General features: G+C 40.2%; 1 protein-coding gene across 1 annotated transcript; it reads left to right on the top strand.

Annotated features, from left to right (window-relative positions):
- Positions 1-583: 583 nt before the first annotated feature.
- LOC133991282 (abl interactor 1-like) lies at positions 584-23807 on the top strand. The gene is made up of 9 exons (XM_062429812.1): positions 584-790; positions 6541-6708; positions 12285-12461; positions 16475-16578; positions 16884-17024; positions 17204-17304; positions 18162-18377; positions 23339-23524; positions 23632-23807. The coding sequence occupies exons 1-9, from the start codon at positions 674-676 to the stop codon at positions 23805-23807; spliced, it is 1386 nt and encodes a 461-aa protein (XP_062285796.1). The 5' UTR covers positions 584-673.
- Positions 23808-25118: the final 1311 nt, after the last annotated feature.

The raw sequence follows: 25118 nt of genomic DNA, 5'->3' as shown, positions 1-25118 counted from the left end.
GGTCGTTCTGGTTTTGCCTTCAGAGCAAAACCTTTGAGTGCTGGCTTTAAGCATATTGTCTTTGTGGAAAAAAATTGTGATATAGTCTGTAAACGGGGCTTTAGAATGTCATTGTAAATTATTTATTTATTTATTTTTACACTGATTTATTTTAAATCAGTGTAATTCTTTCAGTTGGTTATCTCATGTGACATTACCTGAAAAAACACTGTTGTAGAATTGCGCTGGTTTGTATCATTTTAAGTTGATTTATGTGGGATATTATACTCTCTGTTACTTTTATTATACGGCTTAATAAATAAATACATTTATGGTTTTTGATGAGTCAATTAAACTATTAAATCAAGTATTTCATCTGGTCAATAATAATAATAATAATAATAATAATAATAATAATAATAATAATAATAATAATAATACGTTATTATTAATACGGGCGTAAATGCCATCGCAGTGAAACACTATTGGTCAGCGAATCTTCTCCCTGACTCTCTCAGCCAATCAGCGCCCTCCGTTTATAACGTAGTTGCGGTCTGTGGGCCGTTGTGAATCGGAGGCCAGCGGCCCCACAATGCCAGGCGGGGGAGCCCCTTTCTCAGCAGCACAGCACAGCATCACCGCCTCGCCTCACTGAGAAAGGAACAGAGAGGAGAGAAATGCAAAGGGATGTAAGATGGCAGAGCTACAAATGCTATTAGAGGAGGAAATCCCTGCCGGTAAAAGAGCTCTGGTGGAAAGCTACCAGAACCTGTCCCGGGTTGCGGAATACTGTGAAAACAATTATGTTCAGGTAAGAGAAAGCTTGTCGCCGATAAATGTGCGGATTTTTCCCCCCTCTGTTATCTCCGTCGTGTCTGCGGTGCCGGAGCCGAAGTGAGTGAAACCACAGGCACAGGAAATGCTGGTCGTAACGAAAGGGATCCTCAAACCGCTAACCGGATTGGCCTTTTTTCTTCCGATATAATGGTTCAGAGGCGGCTGTATGTCGTTATTGTGTGTTACGGTGCTAGTCGGCCCGGTATACCGGAGCCGTGTTCACATTTACAGGCTACACTCGATGTATTGAAGGCTGCTGCTGGAGGTTTTTAGAGGGTGTGTCGTTGTTATGACCAAGTGGTTTGTCACTGACTGCATTCACTTTGATAGGCACCCTCGACCTTCATTGAAAAAAAGAGACGTTAATTATCCTTTTATAAAATGTTTTTTTTTTTAACTTGATAATAACCAAACAGGCGTCACGTTTAGGCGACACAACGGTGTTATAACGGGACATTTCGCAAACAGCCATTTCACTCACGAAAATGTTAAGCTAGCAAAACTGTAAGTGCTAGTAACATGTTATGACTGTTATTAGCTAGCAAAGGAAATAGAAGAACACAATTAAGTGCTTAGCTCACTAAACTCGTTACAGCCGTAGCCTGCTGAGGACAGACATCGTCCATCATCAGTAGAACTGCTATAATGATTTGATTCATTATTTGTCTTTCCCATCAGCATATTGAATAAGCCTCCAAGCATGGGTGTGAAATTACATATCAGTGTATATCATTAAACAGGCCGAGTCCTTAAAGAAGTGGGGGAAAAACACAAGTCATGCAAGAGTCTATGTATGTAATGTCTATGGAAAGCATGTCTATGGTGCTGGTATCATGTGTCCTACTACAGGGCTCAAAACATGTCCAGGGGATCATTTGCTTGTAATCAAATGCATGGTGCAGGTTAATGATAGGCGTGCCTGCTTGTTTTTGCATACCCAGACTGAATGTTAAAACAGTGTCAGGAAAAGTATGAATATATAGTCTAAATCAGTGCTTCCCAAATTCATGATTGCCATTTCTTTGCCTACAAAATATTGTAAAATGTTTTTTTTTCTAGCAGCACCAGATTTCTCAGGAGGAGTCAATCATTAAATTAGAATCTAACATGTATACAATATTAAAACATGTTTGAGGATCTCTGCCCCGAAGACTTCTTTTGAATAAACCCCTTCACCCTGTTACTCTCCCACATTTGGGAGCGCTTTCAGTCAACTTGGGCGAGAGTGTGAGCTGATGTCGGAGACCATCGCCGGGTTGAATGCTGTGGTGTGAACAGCAGTGTCTGTTGACAGGACCAGCACATGCCAGAACCCCCCGCTTGTGCTCCAGCGTGGTCATTTTTTCACTGTGGTTGCTGAGAAAGCCCACAGCTTTGCCGTAATAACACGTCAGATCGCTTTGCCCTGCTTGTCATCAGAAATGCTATGTGGGTTACACGGCTCAGATGCACTTTTAAATTCTGGCACTACTGTGTTTTTTCACCTCATTATGATGCAGAAAGTAACATTTTATATAAAGTCTTTGGTTGTCGACGTATGAAGCAGAAGGATAATAGACTGTGTTGCTTTGGCATAGAGAAAAGGTGGCTGATTAATCGACTTCTAGATGTTCACTTGAAGATGGTTCATGTTTCAGTAGTCTGGGTTATTGTGTGGACCATAAATTATGTTTTTTGTGGTCTGTAATAGTTTACATATCGTTAGGAGTACTTGGTTGACTCACAAGTTGGCTGAAATCCTATAAATGAATCCTAACAAGAATTATACTTCCTTCACCCTGAGTCAACTCTTCATGTATGTTTGCTGATTGATGATGCTCACAAATCTGGAATCTAGAAATCACTTTTTTTTAAAATCACATTTGAGGTGGAAAAAAAAACCCCATGTCAGCAGGTCACAGCTAAAGGAAATGGAAAAGTGTGTGTGTTTGTGTGTGTGAGAGGTGTTTGCAGACAGACCACAGACTCAAATTTCTAAAATGTTGTTTAAGTGTTAAGAAGAAAAAACCTCAACATGTTGTAGAAATTGTGTTGCTCCTCACATGAAGAAGTAAGGATTAAAATGAACAATACAGGCAAAACAGTATTTGAAGTGAAGAAGAAGGAAAAGTGCTGACCGACGGTGGCTTTTGGTCACAGCTCCTTCCGTCAGCATCCATCCTCTTTACCACAAAATATTTGCATTACATTTCCTGTATCTGTACCCAGCATGTCACATGAATAATAACTATACTTCTTCATTCATCTTATTATATGAATCACACGCTGTGACTAATGTCCAGAATGCACATTGAATCAGACCATTCATTGTAAGTTTGTCTGGTTTTAAAACAGTTTTTTTTTTTTTTTAGGGGAAATGATTCATTTTTGAGTTTGCTGTTAACAGCATCATTTTTATTTCTACTTCATTTGTACACCGCTGTAGGCTGTCTCAATCCATTTCTATAAACTGATGCGTGATGCTTTTCATCTCCTTTACTCTACAACAGCATGCATCTAGAATATTATTCCACCAGAATATTCATATCTGCTGTATGAAGATACATGTATGTTGCTTCCCCTGAATAATGATTTCTTCAAGGACATTAAAAACATGAGCTGGAATCCTTCATGCGTATAAACACACTTGAGAAACAACAGCCGGGAATGAAAAGTAACACGAGCGTGGTGCAAGGCAGTTTTATTTCATGCTTTATGATCGTGTGCAGTAAACTGGACACGGACTATGTTTCTGTACCTTCAATAAAGTGCTGAACCCAGCCTTTTGCTTCTAGTTGTTACCATGTTTTAGGCTATTTTGTCACAGCATTTAAATTAATTATTGAGTTTATGTATTCACACTATCAGCTCAAATTGCACAAATTGCACAAAACACCATACTGGCAATGCATGGCCCTGATATGTAGATCCAGTGTGTGATGTTGGAAAAAGACTGAAGAGTTTATTCTTAGATGAGATGTTTGAAACGAGCCATTTGAACATTTGACAAACTCCCATCGAAACCAGAGCCCAGCTTTAGTATCTCTCTTAAGGCTCCTGCATACAAAAATAGCAACTCTTTTTTTTTAAATATGTAAAAATGAACATTGTGCTATTTTTGGGAACACATGGGCTTCAAATTAGTCCTGTCATCTACTTTGGTGTGTAGGATCAGCTGATATTGGCATGCACACAGATCTGAGGCCTTCACATTTACTCTCCAAAAATGTGTCATCTTAATATTAATGATATTTTGAAAAACTTTTATGTTCTCCAGTTTGTTCCATTATGAGGTTTACATGTCGAAACTGCCAAGTGCCTATCAACCAAATAGAGAGCTTTTTAACCAATAGATATCAGTGTCACATTTTTCTCCAAACATTGAAGAAATTAATTTGGATTCCATGATTTCAAAATCCCCCTTCAGCTCACATGACCCTCACCCCCCACCCCTCTGACTCATAGCTGTTTCATTCATGACTCACCAAGTTCACGATGGTCCAGCATCAGACCTGGTGTTCATTATATGATATGACACCCATAAATTACTTTATTTTAGTGTGCTGTCTAAGTTGAGTCTGATGTTAAACAATGAAAAAAAGCCTTTCCTAAACTCATTGTTACATGACACAGAATATCTGAAAGCATGAGAGAGAGTGAGTAATGTGGCAGAGAGATGTAGGCCACTATCATCAGGGTTTTTCTATAAAAGATGTTTTAATTAGTTTGAAGTTTTAACCTCTCTGTAAATCCCTGCTAACAACGCCCTTCCTCTCCATCGTACTGTGCTAAGCCAAACCCAACAGTGTTTACAGTGTTTCACATTTGACATCATTGAGTGTGACTGATGAGAATAGTAAAATTCCAGTAATCTGTGCATAATAATATAATATAATATAATAATAATATAAGTTAGTGTTTCAGCTGAGGTATGAACTGCCTGCTGCAGCGTCTGTAATAGTGCTGCTGTCTTTGTGTTTTACAAACCGACAGTCAAAGGTCGACCATGTGACTGATCCCCCAGCAGGTCCCACCAAACACGGGCAACAGATGATGGGGGCCGCAGGTGGCTCACAAGGCTGCAGGTGGGCAGGTGGTCATGTTGTGTAGTGGGGTCACGGTTAAAGGCTGCTCATCTCCTTAATAGGATGGGAAACTACAACCAGCTAAAATGCTAGTAAAAGTTCAAATATGTATTTATATTTATGGTTATACCTTTATTTATGTTTACTTCTTTTATTCATTTAATTTTTTATGCTGTTGTGATAAATACTGCCCTCAAAGAAAGTTTTGTTGTATAGAAATGTGCATTGACATCTATCTATCTATCTATCTATCTATCTATCTATCTATCTATCTATCTATCTATCTATCTATCTATCTATCTATCTATCTATCTATCTATCTATCTATCTATCTACAAGATTTCATACAGACTGGTTAATTTGAACATTTATCTGTTAGAAAAAGTTAGAAAGTTAGAAAAGTTAGAAAAAGACACAAAATAATCATAGAGACCAAACAATAATAGATCAAATACTCTTAAAGAAATTGTTGCACATTAAGACAAATATGTTCATCTTCTCTCTTGCAGAGAGTTTAGAAGATAACATCTGCCAGTTATGTATGTATGAAGTTATTTTTTAATCATATTTGTATATATTTTTTAATTTTTAGCAGGAAAAAGTAGAACATAAGCAGCTGTGGGTCTGCCTCAGCCTAGAAACTGATTTGCAGCTGGTTTCCTGTGGTCCTACAGCGAGGACAAAAGCAATACAGATATAAAACAATACAGGCAGATAATAAAAGTTAGACAAAGAATATTCGTCATATATACAGGCTGAAAAATGGCTATTTTTTAAAGGAATGAATAGTCAATAAAAGTAACAATAGTAACCTAATTTTAGATGTATACAGAGAAATTACACAGAATTCAAAGGGAACAGTAAGGTTATTGATTATCGAGACACTAATGGTTACAGTTTGGATCCAGAATTTCTTTTTTTTGTGTAAAATGGTAAATGTTTGATTTTTCTCCTCATTTGAACAACTTTTGGTAGATGAACTGAGAGGGGTGAGGCAGGGTGTGGTGGTGGTTAACACTTGGTTTGGTGTAAATTTGGAGACCCTAAATGAGGAAGTGATGAAAAGGTTGTTTTTTTTTTACTGAAAATAATAAGTTGCAGTTCTTCTTCCAGTTTTCTAAAAAAAAAACACTTGTCAGTCCTCTTTCCAAACTATAAATATGTCCATTCAGTCCACTTGCTATTTAAAGGCATCCAGAAACAGATGGTTTGTGCAGCCTGGTGGCGATTTGGGATCCTGTGAAATGTCTTGGCATTTCTGCTCACTGGGCTCAGCTCCCACCATGCACCTGTCCCATTTTGTCTATCTGAGTTATTCGGAAGTCATTGTTGTCCAGTTCCAGGCCGCTTCACATTCAACAGAGTCGTCTCCCCTGAGCCTCGTAAACTCTTGTTCACAGCTTGTTGGATCTTAACAGGGCTTTACAGTTTTAAAAAAACAGCAGATTCTGTCAAATAGTGTCTCTTGTAGAAAACTGCCCTCTCACTTCTCGCTCATAAAACTGATAGGACGTAACAATGAGAGTGCATCATTTCCTCTTGAGTGTTTTTTGGAGCTTTACCTTACTTCCCTCTGCCAACTTCTCCATTTCTGTCCTTCCACTGATTTTTCTGACTTCTGTTCTCCTTTCCTCTCTCTCTCTCTCTCTCTATCTGCCAGGCTCAAGACAAGAAGAAGGCCCTGGAAGAGACCAAGGCCTACACCACCCAGTCTCTGGCCAGCGTGGCCTACCAGATCAATGCCTTAGCCAACAATGTGCTGCAGCTGCTGGACATCCAGGCCTCGCAACTACGACGCATGGAGTCCTCCATCAACCACATCTCCCAGGTACACAGCACCACAGGCCGAGAAAAACAGCCACCACTGCATAAGCACTTCAGAAAATGTGAAATAAGCGTGAAACAAGAATCATCAGAAAAGTCTGAAGCTTCTCAGAAATCCGTGAACCACGAGTTTCCAAAATGTGCTTCTCAAATCAGCCAAAAAAGAGTCTAAAATTGGATTTTTTTTTTTACAATATGTACTTTAAATTCTTCAGTAATGGGCAGAATCTTTATTTAGCTCAACCACAAGATATGGAGTTAACCAGGCCTTTATTTGAAAGATTTATTTTGATAGAAGCAGTTTTCTGATCATCTTCTCATCTAAACTTCCTCCTTGTTTACATGTTGTCTAATAAATCCAGCATCATGTATTTTTTCCACAGCACTCATTCTATGAGTACAACAACATAATCATGTCATACTCACCACTCTTGTCATTCTGAGCCTCTCATATCTAACTGAAATACTGTTTCCATTCACTAATGATTAAATATGACCATTTGCTTCCTGTGTGCAGTTTGTTTTCTATCACTGCTTAGCTACTGTCTGTACTGAAACTCAGAACATTTCCTGCATAGATGTTACATACATATTTATAGCTTACTGTGGCTGAAGGGCACAATCCCTCTGGTTCCTGGTTAGCTTTTCATTTTAAACATCTGCAGTAAGTGTTGAGTTTCACTGACAGCAGCTGAACAGCAATAAAAAAAATAAACTGCTGACAAGAAGTGATTTGAATAAACGAGTGAATAAAAACAGGATTTCTGCAAAAAAAAAGACATACTCATGCAGAGTTGGTCTCTACAGGTGACGTCAGCCCTCATCGACCTGTCCTTTATTAGCCACGGTTGTTGCTTGAAAACCAGCTTTTATTTATGAATATATAGTACTCATGTTTGGTTGTGCAAGTTAACAAATTGTGTCATATCTTCTGTATCCTGTGAGGGGAAGCTGTGATTTGTTTATTACATTTATTTAAATACAATATAAACAGTGGTTGATATTATCTTGTTCCATCACACCAAACTGTTATAAAGACAGATATAACAGGGGGGCCACACTGGATCATACTGGAGCTGCCAAAACCTCCACAACCCCTCTCCAGTCACTCTTGCTTCATCAGCAGTCCTGTCTCTGTCTCTGTGCTTCACGCGGCCACCCCTGCCCCGTCAGCCAGTGAATGTCCCCCCCCGCCCCCCCGTCCCCTCCCTGTGTGCTTCATTAAGCCCGCCGGCGATGAAGCGAAATCCTGACGCCAGCATTCTCGCCTGGTTAGCGTTTTCGGCTCCCGCTTAACTCCACAGGCCGCGGGATGGAGCAGAGCGAGGTGATCTCTAATGACGAGCAAAGGAAAGTCTTTTAGATATCAATCATCACAGATAATCAGCGGCTGGTGTTTTAAGCCCCCCCCCATGATATTTCTGCTGCAGGCATAATAGCACTAGAGGGCATTGTAACTACATTGATTGACATTGATTGAGCCTGTATGGCTGCTTAACTGCTGCTGGGACTGACAGCATTTTTCCTTAAAATAGCCCCAGTCTTTTCATCATGATCAAAATGAAACTTGGTCACATTTTTGATTCGTCATTACAGGAAAAAACACAGGTGGAAAGTGGCTTCCAGACGCAGCCTTACCACCTAATACAAGCCCATCACACTGTTAAACAGAGCGGGATAGTAAGAAGAAGTTTTTTTATGATCTCAAACGGTATAATCAATCTTGAAACACTCTTTCTCTTCACCGAGCTGTCTGTTCTCTGCTAGTGTCGAGGTACGTACAGGAAACTCGATACTCTGATACACCACCAGTGAAATCACCTCCTGTATCGTTTCCCAAATGCGTTTCACTTGCAATTGTTTCTGTGGTTGCCATGGTCACACTGCGAGTCACGCCAGCAAGTTTGAAAAGTTTAACCATCATAAATTCCGACGGCAGTGACAAAGAGTGGCAGTCACCCCACCTCTTGTTGCCACTGGCAACCGTTCGCTGTCTGAAAAGCACAGTTAGAATCACATCAAGATATGATGGTGCTATTAATATCAGAAAGATGGATTGCTAGTTTTGCATATTGTATACTTTTGTATGAGAATTAATACTCTTATTATTATATAGCTCCATTACTTACATTTTTTATGGTAAGCCCCGATAAGATAAAGGAAAAGGAGACATCTCATTTCTTGGTTTCAGGAGTTCAGGTTGTTCAGACAGGTATCTCTCCAGGTCTGTCATTCAATATTCTATTTGTGATGTGTCCAAGAAATTAAATTTTAACTTGCCTGGTTGTGCCAAGTATTTTTCTGGCTTTGGTCGCGCAAATCGTTTTGACGTGAAAAAGTTAGACTGGGAAAGGAAAGAGGAAGCAGCCAAACGTTCCCCCTGCCAAATCCAAGTCTCATCTGTGGATTTAAAAGCCCCTCTGCAGAGGAGGCTGTCACAAAATGATACGAGCACGGCCGCTAACTAAATGCAAATCAGCAGCTTATTTAATCAAAGCAGAGCTGTGGCAGCACATGTCCTCGTGTGTGTGTGTTTGTGTGCGTATCAGTAAACGTGAATGGTTGTGCCTAAAACTATGACTGTGCATTCAGCGGCGGCGTCTCAAGCCAAATCAGTAAACGGGTAAACAAAATGGAAGCACCTCATTTTGATTCTTTTGCAATTCAAAAACATAAAGGCGCTTCCCATGAGTCTCTCCACCCCTCTTTTTCCATTTCCTCGAGTCCTGCCGTCTGCCAGTTTGCTTTCTGATTCATCTCTTTCCTTTTTTTTTTCCCACAAAATTTGTCATTCATCAGCTCGATGACCCACTTGTGCCTCTCTCAGCTCCATTTCAATTGGTCAAATCCTCTCAAGTGCAGGATCAACCTAGAATTAGTTCAGAGTATAAATTCAAAATATGATAATGACACAGAAAGGGACACTTGTGAGGTTTTATTCACCACCCCGACAATATTACACCCACAGCAGAAAGGTCTCAAATTGTAGACTGGCTATGAAGCTACACATGAGATCATTGATGTATGATATCACACGTTTCCTGACACGCCTTGGACTTCATTATATTTTCCTCCTGCCAGTAACACTTCAACACCAGCAGTTATTCTGAGAAGCTGAATAGGAACCACAGCTCAAGAAACATCCTTAACGCTTGACATTTGATAACATCTACAGATGCGACCATGTGCAGCACCTTCCCTTTTTTTTTCGTTTGCTGCACTGCAGTTGTAAAATATCTCCACCCTCGAGAGGACTAACTAAATGTTTGACAGCATGCACTTCAGACAACTTGTTTCACTGTAGCACAGAGAATAATCATTTGCTGAAGCGCAGATTTATTAGGACGCGACTATAGATCCAGCAGTGAGCGTCACAGCTGCACCATCTGTTCCCACAAACAGGCTGCAGAGGGTGAGCAGACAGCCAGATGTTTATTAGAGTAAAGAGATTACAAAAGAAAATGAGATTGAGAGAGAGAGCAGGAAGGGCAGACAGAGGTCTGTCGTCAGCGATTAGGTAACAGTTATTATGTCTAGATGTTTCATGAAGATAGCTTCACTTAGATAACTCTGTTTGAAGTCATCTGAGTGTAGAGGAAATGCTGAAATGATACTGACAGGATTCAGTTGTCACCTACAGATGTAACAGTGCACCATGAATCTAGAGACTATTTCATTCCATCAACACTCTCCTTTCTTCTTAATTTCTTAATGTCTCTCTCTCTCTTTCTCAGTCTCTCTGTCTCTTGTTTTTCTCTCGCTTTCACTAATCTTCGCTCCACCTCTACTCGTTTCTGTCACCAGCAGGAAACAGGCTTTTTTCTTACTTCCCAGCTGAACCTGGGCGTGTCCCCTCAGTTTCCTCTCCTAAAAAAAAAAAAAAAAAGAGCGTTACATGTCCTCTATACACTGTGTATCTCACACACTTTATGCCAGACACAGAGGGAGTTTTGCACAATACGTATGAGCCTTTCGATCGCTCGGTCAGATTCTTCGCCTACAGCTCCCAGAGAGTGGCGTCCGTAGCGGCGGAGCTGTCGGGCTGACTGGATGAGATGTTTGAGTGGGTGATTGATGAGTGACCTCGTTGCTGTGCGGGTCTCAGACACACATCTACTTAAAAAACACACACAGACACACACATATATATCTAAACATTAAAACATTTTTTTAAATGTCTCTTTTTTTAATTGAATGCATAAAGGCAAAGAAAGGATTCATATCTACCTCACAGCGGCTTTAATAACACACACACTAACAGTACCCTCGTCAGCATTCTCCTCCCCAGTGTGACCTCATATTCTGGAGACGAAGCTTTCCGTCCTCCCTCATTCCTCACTGCATTTCCCTCTCCCCTCATCCCCTCATCACTCCTTCCAGTTTCATCTATCATTCATAAATTGAAGGCCAATCCATGCAGGACCCCGCTGAGAGTGGTAATGACTGTAATCTCAGTGGAGATGGAGGTCACCGGTATTTTCATTCGGTCCCGGTGATGAGGTTTAAGGAGCGCTTCCGTCAAATGGGCCCCAGGGTGTAGGCCAATGAAGCAGAGTAGTGGGTCAGTAGGAGCTCAGAGGATGGACCCAGAATGTCCAAACAGGAGGAGGCTAAGAGACATGAAAACCACAGAGGAATAAAACCACACCTTCTTAGTTTACATATTTAAAGGGGCAATTTACCCATTTTATACATCACACTCAGTTTAGTTATCATTTTAACAGAAAGTTTGTGTTACAAACTGGAGGTATAAACAAAATGGGCATTTACCAGGCATTAAAAGCTCTAAGAAAAGGTGCTATTGAGTTGCATTTTGGGAAATGGAGGAGCCAGTGTTTATGGAGCTTGGGCCATACAAGGGCCTAAAAGCTGGGACTTTGACCACTTATTTCTAAATCGGTCTCTTACAAATCCCCAATTGTCATTTAAGTACAATAGTAAATCACTGGAGTGCCACTCTCAGTGTTTATTTAGCTGGTTTCTATTTCCAGTTGATATCAAACAATTTAGGCTGAATAGGAGCAGCGGCCCACTTGTTGATGAATTAATGAAATGTATTTTTGTAACTGTAGAGTGAAGCATGTGTTAAATATAGACTTGATGTGTGCAGGCCAACAAATGTTCTTTTTTCTGTAAATCTGGCACTCAAGTAATCAGAGGGTCTCAAATAATAGTGTTCTATTTGAACTAATGTAGTAACCAGTCTCAAATACATGCAGAGAAACAAAACAAATCCACAGTCTGCTGTTGTCATAAATTGAGCATCATTTTTATTTCCAACAACCTTTTTTTCTTCTTCTTTACTTTCGTAGTAAAAGCCCTTCATGGAAATAAATGGACTGTATCCCACTGAGCTGGTGGAAGACTTAATGTGAAACAGATGAAGGAAGTGTTGAATTTACATTAACAACAAACAATTAACAGGAAAACAGGAGCAGACCAGGAGAAAAGGAGGCATCCTACTCAGAAATACTTGGTCACATATGTGTATAAAACATGCAGAAATGTTTCTGTATCCTCTCCTAATGAAAATGACTTACAGTAAATCCACTCACATCCCACTTTGTTTCTCTCCTGCAGACTGTGGACATTCATAAGGAGAAGGTGGCACGTCGAGAGATCGGCATCCTGACCACAAATAAGAACACTTCTCGCACCCACAAGATCATCGCCCCGGGCAACATGGAGCGGCCAGTGCGCTATATTCGAAAGCCAATCGACTACACGCTGCTAGATGATGTTGGACACGGCGTCAAAGTAAGACTGATTTTGGTCATCATGACAAAAAACCCCAAAACAAAAAAAAAAAAAAAAAACCTTTAAAAGACCAGTGTGTAATATGTATGGGGCTCCATATGCCAAAAAAAGTTTCTAGCTTCCAGATTTGCTTCTGCGTTATGGGGCACACTAAATATGCCCAGTAGTATTTCCACCGCTAGGCCACCCCCGAGAAAATGTACACATATAAAACCTCCATGGATAAAAAATTCGTAATAGAAAGAATCATGTTGCAGTGTTGCAATGTTGCCACACCATGTTTCTACAGTAGCCCAGAACAGATAAACCAAACACTGACTCTAGAGAGGTGTTTTTTTTGCAGGTTTCACAGCCACTGTACGCTCTCCTACACACTTGCAATCTTCTACCTGACCATAAAAAGCCAATAAATCCTATACACTGGTCCTTTAAACAGACTTAAAAGTCAACAAGTCTCTATGTATTTATTCACTAAGCATTCTTGTTAATGTTCACTTTTTTGCTGCTTCAAAAAGCAATTCCACACTTCCTCCAGCTTCATCACAAGCAGGCCGGTACAGCTAAATCCCAAAGTCATTAGTGTGATATATCGTCTTCATTTCCAGCGTTGATCAATTTTGCAGGACAGGAAAACACATACTTAGTCGAGTTCACACCTGGCACTTTGATGCCTGCTTACATAATTCACTCAGACGCATTCACTCACACCGCGAGCCAATCAATACTGGCCTTTTAGTTAATTAAGTACGAAACTCATGGAAATGTAACCGACACTCATAAGATGCTAAGTTGGTAGCAGACTTTGACAAAACTGAAAAAAGCTTTTGAGTGTCAGAGTTTTTTGTTCATGCTCAGTCACAACTTCCAAAGCTGGAAGTTAATGGAAGTGTGTTTTTGTGTTTGTGGCGTCCGGATTAAGCGAGAAACAGACATCTTGGCCGAGTGTTACTCCACGCCGTCAGTTTCTCTTTTGAATCCCGGGAACGTATTCTTTTCAACCCTTTTCCGCCTCATTCTTCGATTTTTTTATTTTTTTATCCTCTCTCCCTATGATCCATCCGCTCTCTCCTCTCTCCCCTTCTGCTTCTTTTCCAACAAAACATATACGTGCATATGTGTGTGTGTATTGATTGCTGGTGTCGTAAATTTCCGCATAGCGTTTTGAGTCATCCCTCTCTCTCTCCGTGCCTCTTCTCTGCCTGTCAAGACAGTGGCCGTTTGCTGACTTTCAAACAACACAATTCAAATTCAAAAGCTGCTCTTTCCCTCCTCTTGAGAGCTGCTTCACACTGAGTTTCTGGCATGGCCTGCTATGCTAATGAAGCATCATTCATGGGTGCTGCAAATGATGGATCTCCTGCAGAAATCAGCGCAGATGCAAGAAGAATTTCAACCCTTTTTTTTCTCCTTTTCAGATATACTTCCATTAAAAAATTAAAAAACAGCAGTACACGCTGCCAAAACATTACTCAGATATGTGTAAAATGGTCTGTTTTAGGAGTCTACATTTGTTCTAATCAAGTTTAGTTTTTACATTTTTTTTTTTTTTTACCAAGTTTAGATGATTTAAAGAAGGAAGAAAACCTCTTGAGGATTGAAGTATCCCTTGCTACTGGATATTTGAGCTGTTCATTTCGAATTCTCTGTGATGTCTCTGTCTGGCTTTTGTGTGTGTGTGTGTGTGTGTGTGTGTGTGGCTGCATGTGTGTGTTCATGGATGTGCGTTTGTCTGGCTCGGTGCAGACAGAAATACATATCACATTGCATATCCCCCCAGAACCTTCTCTCTTTCTCTCTCCCTCTCTCTCTCTCTCTCTCTTACATGTCTGTGAATAATTCAGTAGGATTGATATGATTTCATACTCTGCACCAGCCACTAGATAAAAAAAAAACAATATTCTGAGAGTAGTATATTATATTTGCTGTTGTGTACATGCTCATGTTGTGGGTGTGGGTGTGTTCATCCTGTTAAAGAATCAACACCTTATTAGCACTGCCAGTTTCGTCTCGGATCCCCTCGAGCGTTTGAGGCATGATCATCACCCCTCTGCCTTCCATCTAAATTATCAGGGGAGCTCACCCATGGATGGATGGGAAGCACAGACTTGAGCATGGAAAGACCCATTCACACATTTACGGATGACTGTGCTCTCCCTTTTACTGGCATTACTGGCAGTTACCGGGGCGACATAGTTGCAGCCACGCCAACAGTCCTGAACTTCACCTCTCTCTGCCGTTATTTACGGCCCCGCTGTGCTTTACTACCCAAGCGCAACACTCAAGAGCGTCAGAGCAGCCACATGTAACTCATGCATTGCTCATTATTTGTAGTCTAATGATAAAGTGATCCCGAGTCTGATTACAGCCTGTAACACACGTCTAGACACTGACGCATACAGAATAGGCTCATAAACACACAAATCAACAAGGCTGTGGAGATGCTTCACTCTGTGTTTTTTTATTTTATTTGAGCAACGGTACAGTGGCAGTTTAAGCTTTCCTGCACTTTTTTTTTTTCAAAGCAGCATGTAGAAACTGGAACAAAAGGAAGTTACTTCTTCCTTTTCGTTATGTGTATGGTGGGTTTTTATCTTTGGCAGACAGGTGTGTGTGAGTGTAAACAGAAATGACTAGCATTCAAAAAGATTCTGTCTTACACCGATGATGGATGCTGGTAAGAGTTTATTGCAACAGATAATATGCCAAATGTTGTGATAAATATTCAACTTAAATGTGACTCAGAATGAGTCAAGAGATGTGATTAGTACTGAACCAGTTAGTTAGTAAATGATTAATCCTTTAAATTCACGAGGCAAAAATGACAAAAGTTTGCTGCTTTTCTCTGATTTATGTCTTAGTAAATGAAAAGACTTGTTTGGTTTTGGATTGGTGGTCAAAACAAACAATTCTCAGCCAATGAGATCATTTTTTGCCCTTTTTATTTATGTTACAAAATCTATTAATGTCATTGAAAACTATAATTTTATATTGGTACATACTGTAAATGGAATGGTATTTGGGTTGTATTTATTTAATAATTTCATAATATAAACACATTCAGGTTATTTATTATTCTGTATTACTGCATCATCAGAACAAAATGTTTCTGTTTGGGATAAATATGATTCATTGAATGGACTTGAAGCAGATTTTTAGCCCTTAAAATTGCATTATATTTCTTCTATTACTGTCTTATTGTTTGTCTCTTCTCCCTTAGTTTTTCAGTTTATACCTATTGTATCTTAACAACTTAAATACAGCTTACAGCAATGGAGAACAGAAGTATGGTTCATTCATAAAGCTTATATTTCACACTGACTATCACTAAAATAACTCAAATCAAACATCCACTTTTAAAACCATTAACCAACTCTGTCTTCTCTTTTTGCCTGATTGCATTCAGTGGCTTAAAGCCAAGGTAAGAGATGGTTGTCTTTTTCTTCTTTTTGTCATGTATTGACCAAACTCCACACAGCCAAGGGGATCCATACAAGAATTTTAGATTTTGATGATGTGGGATTAAGTTACCTGATTTATTACAGTGCGACAAATCATAATCATTATACATCAGAATATATTCAGCTGTCATTAATCTATCTTATCTGTTGTGGATTTATACCTAATGTGAAATTATCCCATGCATATACTATAAGTTCAGCTCAATGTTTATAATGTGTTACAGTAAAGAAAAGTGGTAATAGATTTTACATTTTCTTATCTATTCATCCATATACCCATTAATAAGTGACATCATCCCATTTTTACATGCATATTCACAATTTCTCAATCTAGGCAGCCAGTCAATTGTTACCTTTAAGTCTTACTGCTGTTTCTCTAAGAACTTTTATGTATGTAAAGCTCAATTGAAACTACTCAAAGTTTTGCTTAATTATTATCAGGCTGAGTGTTTCCTCAGCTTAAATATTCATTTGCAAGGGGAAACACTGCTGTCAGTTATTCAATTCAAACAAACTCTCTTTTCCCTCCTTTTAACTTTTTCTTTGTTCCTCCAGCAACATGGGAACAATGCAGCAGGGCGAGGAGGGACGCTTTCCAGGACCAACCCGCCTACACAGAAACCCCCAAGCCCCCCAATGGCTGGTCGTGGTACACTGGGGTAAGAACTCCTAGTTTAACATGTATGGTTTGTTAAAATCACGGTACTCCTGATTTAGTCAGTAGGGTAGTCAGCCTACCGATTTAGGGACTGATTTAGACTTGAGATAATTGATGAATTCCTCAAAGGTTTACAACTCCAGGACCACCTGACCATGGTTACATTAACTAACAGTGTCCACACGGCTCTTAAGGCCTGGACAACAGTTTTTGGGTTAATTTTTTCTTCTGTACTTCCTCTCTTTGCATGACGATAGCAGTAATGAATTCTGTTATCTCTCTTTCCCTATCTGTATCTTTGTCCAGGCGCAACACTCCCTACAAGACACTGGAGCCAGTGAAGCCCCCGGTGGTGCCCAATGACTACATGACGAGCCCGGCTCGACTGGGCAGCCAGCAGAGCCCTGCACGCACAGCTTCGCTCAACCAGAGGCCCCGGACACACAGGTAGCACACATCCTCTAAACTGTGCACTCAGATTGGTGGCCAGTGTGTGAAAGAGCTGTGAATCTGTTGCTGCAGTCACGGACATTATGACAGAATGACGTATGAGAGAGTAATGATAGGATGTCAAACGTAATTAAGGTTGTCTCACACATCCTTATTCCCTTTCTCTCTCTCTGCAGTGGCAGCAGTGGTGGAAGTGGCGGCAGGGAGAACAGTGGAAGCAGTGGAGTGGGTATCCCTATAGCAGTTCCCACCCCCTCCCCTCCCAGTATGGGGCAAGGTGAGTTCCCAGCAGCTGCAACCTCTCATTATTGCTCATTGGGTGTCCACAGATAAGCAGTAACTACTGGGTTTGTTGTGTATTTTCTGTACCCTCCCTGTGTGTCATTCTGTGGCTCTTATAGACCGTTTTCACTGTAGACATTATGACTTGTTATTGGGGCAAAAGCAAGAGTTGATGGCTCAGTGTGTATGTGTGGTGTAGTGTTTCCCAGTAAACCACGACAGCGAACCAGTATGCACAATACCAGGAGCTTGAAGCTGGGACAGATGAAGGGAAGGCAGTTGTGGTTGATTTCATCAATCTCACCTGTGCTTTTCCTGTCATGATATGAGCAATAGTATGCATTCTTGTCCTGAACATTTACTGCCACACACACATAATCAAATTCCATCAAATTCAGCACAGAAATGGTTAAAATGTTGGCCGATATCAAATGAAGAACGCCATAACATCCTATAAAGAAGGATGTGACGTGATGGTATACGTAGATGATACAGCTTTCTATATTGAAGATAATTATGTAAATTCTAGAAAAATTGACAACTTTTAGATTTATTAGGGCTATATTTTCACCTCATCTTTTATATTAACCCATAGAGAAGTGCTACAGGTACATAATAATATTACAATGTAATGTGTTGTTTTTTTTGCATAGAGGGTAAAGAGCAGTGTGCGCACATACTTAATGTTTTTAACCGTAATGTTTTATTCTAATGTGTACATATGATTTATATTGTATGTGTAATTTATGGTGTTGAAATACTATGTTTATATGATATGTTATGAAATGAATATGTACTCTAAAAGGAACTGATGGTAATGCTGCCGTCCTCTCACCTCCCCCTCTCCCACAGTGGCGACATCTTCAGCCTCAGTGCCCCAGGGTCCCGGATTGGGTCCCATCCCCATGTCCCAGTTCGGCACCATCTCCCGCCAAATCTCCCGTCACAACTCCTCCACCACCTCCTCTGCTTCCATGGTGTCGGCCACCGGCACCTACCGCCGCGCCCCTTCAGTCTCCTCCCAGCAGCCCCACATCAACGGGGGCCCAGCCTACCCGCAGAACTCAGGTAACTCAGCTTTAATGTCTGTATTTAATAGTTTATAGGTGTTATATTGGACGTGGTTTGGTAGAAAGTTGGTGTGTAGAAATAGTATGCCATGATAAGTGTGTGAAATTAGGTTTGTGGGATGATAAAACTACAGTTAGAATATAAAAATATCAAATACAAGAATGTTTTATTTCAATGTCCTAACATCTTATTAATATTTTATGATCTCAAATGTCAATCTAGCTGGTGTTTTAAAATGTCCTGAGAAGTCTTATTTAATCTGGCGAAACAGATACATCCAGCGGTGATCAAATTGAATGTAACATGTGACAGCGTTTGTTAAATTAGCGTACTGTCCGTTCTCTGCAGTTGTTTTATTCTCCGTAGTAAATAATTATGCTAATCTGCTTTAAAAAGTCCATTGGGTTTAAAAGGTATGCATGTACTAACCCTTCCAGAAGCTAACGAAATAAAAGATGATTGATAATTAGTGAAATCAGGCTTGTTGAAACCTTGTCACCCCAGAACTGCTTGTGTCATTATCATTTCTAATTGAGTTACTGCATGATCCCTTTAGTCATCTGGGAGCTTCTTTATCAGGAGAGGCAGGTAGGCAGGAAGCACTTTCAGATTTCGGGGCAGAGCAAAAACAAACAGCCGCTAGACGAGGGGGGGAACCCAGGACGTACACGTGCATATTTACTGTCAGAGGAGCAGAATTTATTTTGGCAGGCATCACTCTGAGCCATTCTCCTCTAATGGCTTCGCTCTCAAAGGACAAGCATCATCGTTGGCACAGAACAGAGAAGGAGGAGGCTGTCTTGTCTTGTCTGGGAGGAGAGAGACAATGATGCAGAGCTGCATCAACCAGGGACTTTAACTGCTAAGTCAAATGATCCCTGTGATGTATACTCGTTGAAATTTAATTACAGTGAAAGATATGCGTGCATTTCTGGTGACTGTAATAGAAGGTTTTTTTTGCAGTACAGGAGCTAGTTCCAGTACATACGGAAGCTTGCGGCTCTCTCCTCCAGCTCAGAGGGTGCAGCTGTAGAGGGATGCGGCTCCGCGGTGAGAGCAGCGCGGAAAAATAAGACATTACTACCCAGCGAGATTACAGCCGGCCCTCCATTACGTGATTATGTGATTTATGAGTCAGACCTGGCATGCATGTGTGTGACATCATGTCTTTGAGTGAGGACAGCTGTGTTTCTCTTTGTTTGTCTGTCCATTTATATATTTTTTTTCTTTCTTTTTTTTACAACAAAGCCTATTTTTAAGGGCAGAAGATAGAGATTATATGAATACAAAGCCTTTCAGCAAAAGGTGTGACTGAACTCATATGTCACTTTAGGTCCACACACACCACTCTTATGAACATGTAATTGAACTGCCAGTAGGATCACATGTGGATGCTACAGCTCTACCTGATCTATGTTATGTCTTTCTGTCACCTTGCCTCTGTTATTTTTTGGGGGCGGTTTGTGTAGCTCTTTGTACCTCTTTCACTGTAGCAGAAACCTTCTGCTGTCTACAGCTTTTGCTTTTGACTTAAAACAGATGCTGATGAGGTAGATTCTCAAGCTGAGATGAGATGAATGCCTCTTTAGCGCAGCTTGGGGAAAAAAAGCAGCACAAAAGAACGCTGATTGGAAATGTGTAAATGAGTCGCTCAGCAATGCTTCCTGCACTGTTTTCGCTTGCTCACAAGCTTTTTATTTTTATTTTTTCTCTCCTCCCTCTCTGCCTCAATTCTGCCGTTTCACTCTCGTCTATGATGTTTTCTCTTGTCATTGTCTCCCTGACTGTCACCCACCACCTCCCATCGCTCTCTGTCTCTGCTGCTTCCTCTGCTTATCTGGGTGTTGCCGCTCCAGTGTCTGTGGCTCCTCCGCCTCCTCCTCCAATGGTCCAGCTGACCCCACAGATCCCTCTGACCGGCTTTGTGGCCAGAATGCAGGAGAGCAGTAAGTACTCAACACATACATAGACATGCACACACATATAGGTTTGCTAATATTTCCAAAAATGCAAAGAAACTATGTACTTTTCATTAATTCACATCCACCTACTCTAAGAAACTTTCACTCACGCCCATTTGCAGGAAAAAACACATATGAGGGCATCTCCATATATATACATACATTATATACATGTAGTGGAGGCAGCATAAGTGGAGACATCTCTCTTCATTCATCTTAATAATCTGAAAACGTCTCAGCATCCACACACTGCTTCACATTCACACTCAGCTCTGCGGCTTGCTGCACTCAGCACACCTTTTCTTGCACTGCGTGTGGGGCTGAGGGCGCCCGTGTCCCTCAGATGTCTGTCTGTTGCCATGGCGATGGACCGCATAAAACGTGTGTCCTGTACTCCCTGTTCACCGAGGAGAGAAAATGTGACCTGATGCCGTGTCCTGATTCTCCAGCCGCCCGTCTGGAGAAATGCGGCTATGTAGCCATCTAACTGTCTGCATGTGTCTGTCAAAGTAAAGGCAAGCAGCCAAAACACTGAAGTGAAGGACACGACTGGGTATGAGTCATCCAATTCCGATACTGAACAAATTATTCTTAATATACTGTAGCTTCATCCTGCCATAATAGTTTGCTGACCATCTGTATGCTGCTCTGAAGCAGACACTAAAATAATTAATAATTTGTACCATTTTCATATGAATAAATGTCTGCTACACCCAGGTCATTAAATCTTTAACATTTGCTCTTTAGCCAGTGTCTGGAAGGTCTTTCTCTTTACTAGTCCACTGGCACGCAGGAAGTGCTGCATTTTAGCAAGAATGATTATTATGTAAATGGAAGAAGAACTGGGTACTTAGTATGAGGAGCAATAACCACCATGACTGAGCAGACAAAGAAAAGAGTGCCACAGTCCAAAAGAGGTCACAGCACTGGAAACACAGCGGGATGTTTAAGTGCAGTAACAGAGAACTCGATCTCTTCAGATTACCAGTTTTATACTTAATAAAACAAATAGATACCCAAACAAATGCTGTAACATGTTTTTAATAGAATATATTTAGGTTTGTCTGTCAGCGTGAATTACTCTGTCAGAGTAATTTCATTACTGTCACATAGGCTTTTTTAGGCAGTGGTTGATATTAAGTCAGATATGGTCCTTGCCAACGATGTGTTTATACTTTGACTAAAAGTAATATATGCAGTGCTTATTAAATTCTGACTGATGTGTCAGTCAGCCGATATTATTGGCTAATATTGGCCTATCACAGATATATCAGCATATGTGTTGTCTCATATGCAACAATATTTTTATTTTATTAAGATATATAACAGCATTGTATTTATATTTGATTCTTTTTCTTAATTCAGGCTATTTTTAGTTTAGTTTAGTTTTTGTACTCCCTTATATCAGTATCGGCATTGGTCCCCAAGATCCAGTATCAGTGGGGTCCTAGTGTTTAAACAGACCTTTAAAATGGGTAATCGATAGGACTAATAAAGTCTGAGAGAAGCATTTTCAGTTCTTAATGCTCCAAAGGATTTATAGTCAGTTGTTGGACCAGTGGAAAGAGGTGTGTAAGCAGGTTGGAATTAAGGAGACACATTGAATTTAGTCCTGTGGCGCATTATCACCAGTTGTTTAATTCAACAGCAGCAGTCTTATGAATAAGTTAGATAAGAGGTGGAGAGAGGTTTTTTGTTGTTTTTTTGAAATCACTGGACATGTTACTGAAAGGCTGCAGGGAGACTTGCTTCAAGAGAAACTGAGTGAAAGACAGAAGACTGAAGAGGTTCAGTGTCAGGGCCGGGTAAGGCTTTTAAAATCGCACTTTATGTAACGCTGAGCCGCGCATATTAACACCTCGCACTGGTGTGAACACGCACAGAGAAACGATGAGTCCTTGCCTGCAGCACCATCAGCCATCAGACACAGAATCACTCAGACTGAATGCAGAAATTCACCCAGGTCATTCTCAGTTCATTCTCAGCAGGTCTTTCAAAACAGACTCAAGGGAATATTTAGGTGTTTGTCCTTTTTAAAAAGAGCATTTGCTAATATTTCAAAGGAAGAACGTAAAAACAGAAATCCACAGAACCAGCAAGTAGTTATTTATTACTTATTATTTTTCCCTTTGAGGGGCAATAACTATAAAAAACATCTTATTGTCTTTTGTACAAGTAGTTTAAAATGATTTGTTATTAATCCAGCTCTCTATGGTATGATAAAGAACTGAACAGTACAAGTAATACTCTTTTGTTCTAGCATCTATAATAATAGTGTCATGGCTACAGGAGAATAAGATCATGAGATACAAACTCACACATGGTGGGTATTTTATAGGCTGTATCGAGTATTTTAGAGTCCACATTTGTAAATGTTACTAATTGTAGGACAATAAATACATGAATGCATTATTTCCACACAATATTGGCAGAGTGATAAGGCTTTAAAATGTGTTCATGACCTCAGTATTTCTAAAATCTTTGATGGAACCTTAATACTAGAGAAGTAGTAGTAGTGGATTCTGCCTCACATATGAGTAGAAAACCCCCCAGAGCTGCCCTCTAGTGGATATTTAAATATCTGCACATTTACTGTGAAATTGTCTGCAGAGATCTTCATTGTAAAAAGATTCCTATCGGTTTAGATGATGGTCGTAACGCAAAAAATAATTAGACAATACATCGGCTAGTTTAAAGTCTAGAAAAGAGCTTTAATGACTTCCTACTGAAATAGAATAAGATTTCATGTTATTTCAGCCCCATCATCTGTCCACAGTACACAGTAACATTTCCTCATGCATGAAATAATTCTCAAATATTGTTACAGATTGCTGCACCATTCTGGACCTTGACCTAGTTCATCCAAAAATAAATAAATAAATAAAATGGGGGGGGGGAAGTATAGAATTTTGCAATTGAAAATTCATACAAACCTGCAATCTGTAATCTTTGTGCTGCTCTTTTTCTCATTTCTTCCTTCTCTCCGTCCTCCTTCAGTAACAGACAGCCCAGCTCCGCCTCCTCCGCCTCCCCCAGAGGACATCGGTGTGTTTGAGGAGCCCTCCCCACCACCTCCTCCCCCACCCGTGGACTACGAGGAAGAGGAGGCCGCGGTGGTCCAGTACAGTGATCCTTACGCTGACGGAGACCCTCAGTGGGCCCCCAAGGTTTACTTAGAGAAAGGTTAGTGCCTGAGAAAACTGCTCTGCTGGAAACTGTTTTTTAAATTATAAACCAATAAAAAAAACTATGGTTAATTTTCTTTCTATTTATTTTCTACATTGTCCTAGTTGTGGCCATCTACGACTACTCCAAGGATAAGGAGGATGAGCTGTCCTTCATGGAGGGAGCCATCATCTACATAATCAAGAAAAACGATGACGGTTGGTTCGAAGGCATCTGCAACGGCGTCACCGGACTCTTCCCAGGAAACTACGTTGAGTCGATCATGCACTATGCTGACTAAAAGAAAAAAAAGAAAAAAAACAACCAACAAAAACACACACGCACACACAGACACACACAAAATGGCAGTGCAGTTTTTAAAACAGAGGTGAAACAGTGAAGATGTACAGACGTATGCAGTCCGGCGATAGCAGTTCACACAGCTCCCATATTGAATGAAGTGCCATGGTGAAGTCTTTGGAATTTACAAATGGTTTTCTTTTTTTTTTTGGCGGAGCTTGTGCTTACACGGTTTTGTTCTGCTCCTAAAAAGAATTTAAGAAAAAAAAAAAAAAAGGTGTCGCACAAAGAAGGAGGGCGCCGAAGCTTTTGGAAGAGCGGGGTCTGTTAGTTTACACTGTGGACAAAAAAAAGGGAGGGGATAAAAGCTTCTTTTTCTTTTTTTTTAACTGTAACGGTCACATTTTGCCTCACAAGAAATGAATCACTGAAAGAAGAGGGAAAACAATACCAAGTAAATTAGATGTAGTGTTAATTTGTGTACGTGCAAAATCAAACCCATTTAACACATTTACAGTATTTACAGTATGCAGTTGATTCAGGAAAGTGAAGTATTGCTGTGATTTTTTAATTGAATAGATGAGGCAGTGTAGTGCTCCTTCCCTCTTCTTTTGCACTGTAGTCCAGCAGACCGGCCACATTTAAAAGCTTTTCCCTCTTTTCAAACACATCCATCTTACCTTATCAAAAAAAAAAAAAGAAACTAAAAAGGACAAAGAAACATCAACAAGTGCATTAGGACACGACTGAATGTTCAATGCCGTCGATGTCCAAATCACGAGATGTTTAAAGCTACTCTTACCTTTCTTGCATTTCACACAGCACTTTGAAAAAACTTGAACAGCAACAACCCCTCCTCCCTCCTATGTCCCTCATATCATTCGGACCGAATGATATGATTGGTCAGAGTTTTCACAGAATATTATGAGAATGGAATAATGATTAGTTTCTATGCCTGGTGGATCTCTCTAACATTTTAGAGTGCCATTACCTTATTAATAGCATTTTAACCTAAACAAAAAAAAGTGTAAAAATGTAACAAAGGTTAGGGTAGCTTTAAGAGGAGGAGGAGGAGGAGGAGGAGAGGGGCGGGAGGGGACAAAAGAAGCAACCTCGAGTTGTGTATGTACTATGCTACGGTATGTGTCGGTGGGGATGGATGGTGTTTAAAAAAGGGTGAACTGAGTGTATAGGATGCATTACAAAAAAAAAGAAAAGAAAAAAGTTTTTCTTCTTTCTGTTCTCTAACTTGTATATAAACTGTAACGTGAGAAGCTGCCAGTACAGTACGTTTGTCAGTTAGTGTGTTTTT

The sequence above is a fragment of the Scomber scombrus genome, chromosome 11 (genome assembly GCF_963691925.1).
Source record: "Scomber scombrus chromosome 11, fScoSco1.1, whole genome shotgun sequence".
In the NCBI taxonomy this organism is placed as follows: domain Eukaryota; kingdom Metazoa; phylum Chordata; class Actinopteri; order Scombriformes; family Scombridae; genus Scomber; species Scomber scombrus.
Note: the sequence above shows the minus strand (reverse complement) of the source record. Positions and strands in the feature narration are given on the sequence as shown.

What these genes read in the sequence shown, in the direction of transcription:
- LOC133991282 (XM_062429812.1), top strand. Translation starts at nt 674, where the DNA reads ATGGCAGAGCTACAAATGCTATTAGAGGAGGAAATCCCTGCCGGTAAA. An exon ending in ATGTTGGACACGGCGTCAAA is followed by an intron (nt 12,462 to 16,474) that starts GTAAGACTGATT and finishes TTGTTCCTCCAG; the next exon opens with CAACATGGGAACAATGCAGC. An exon ending in CAAGGTTTACTTAGAGAAAG is followed by an intron (nt 23,525 to 23,631) that starts GTTAGTGCCTGA and finishes ACATTGTCCTAG; the next exon opens with TTGTGGCCATCTACGACTAC.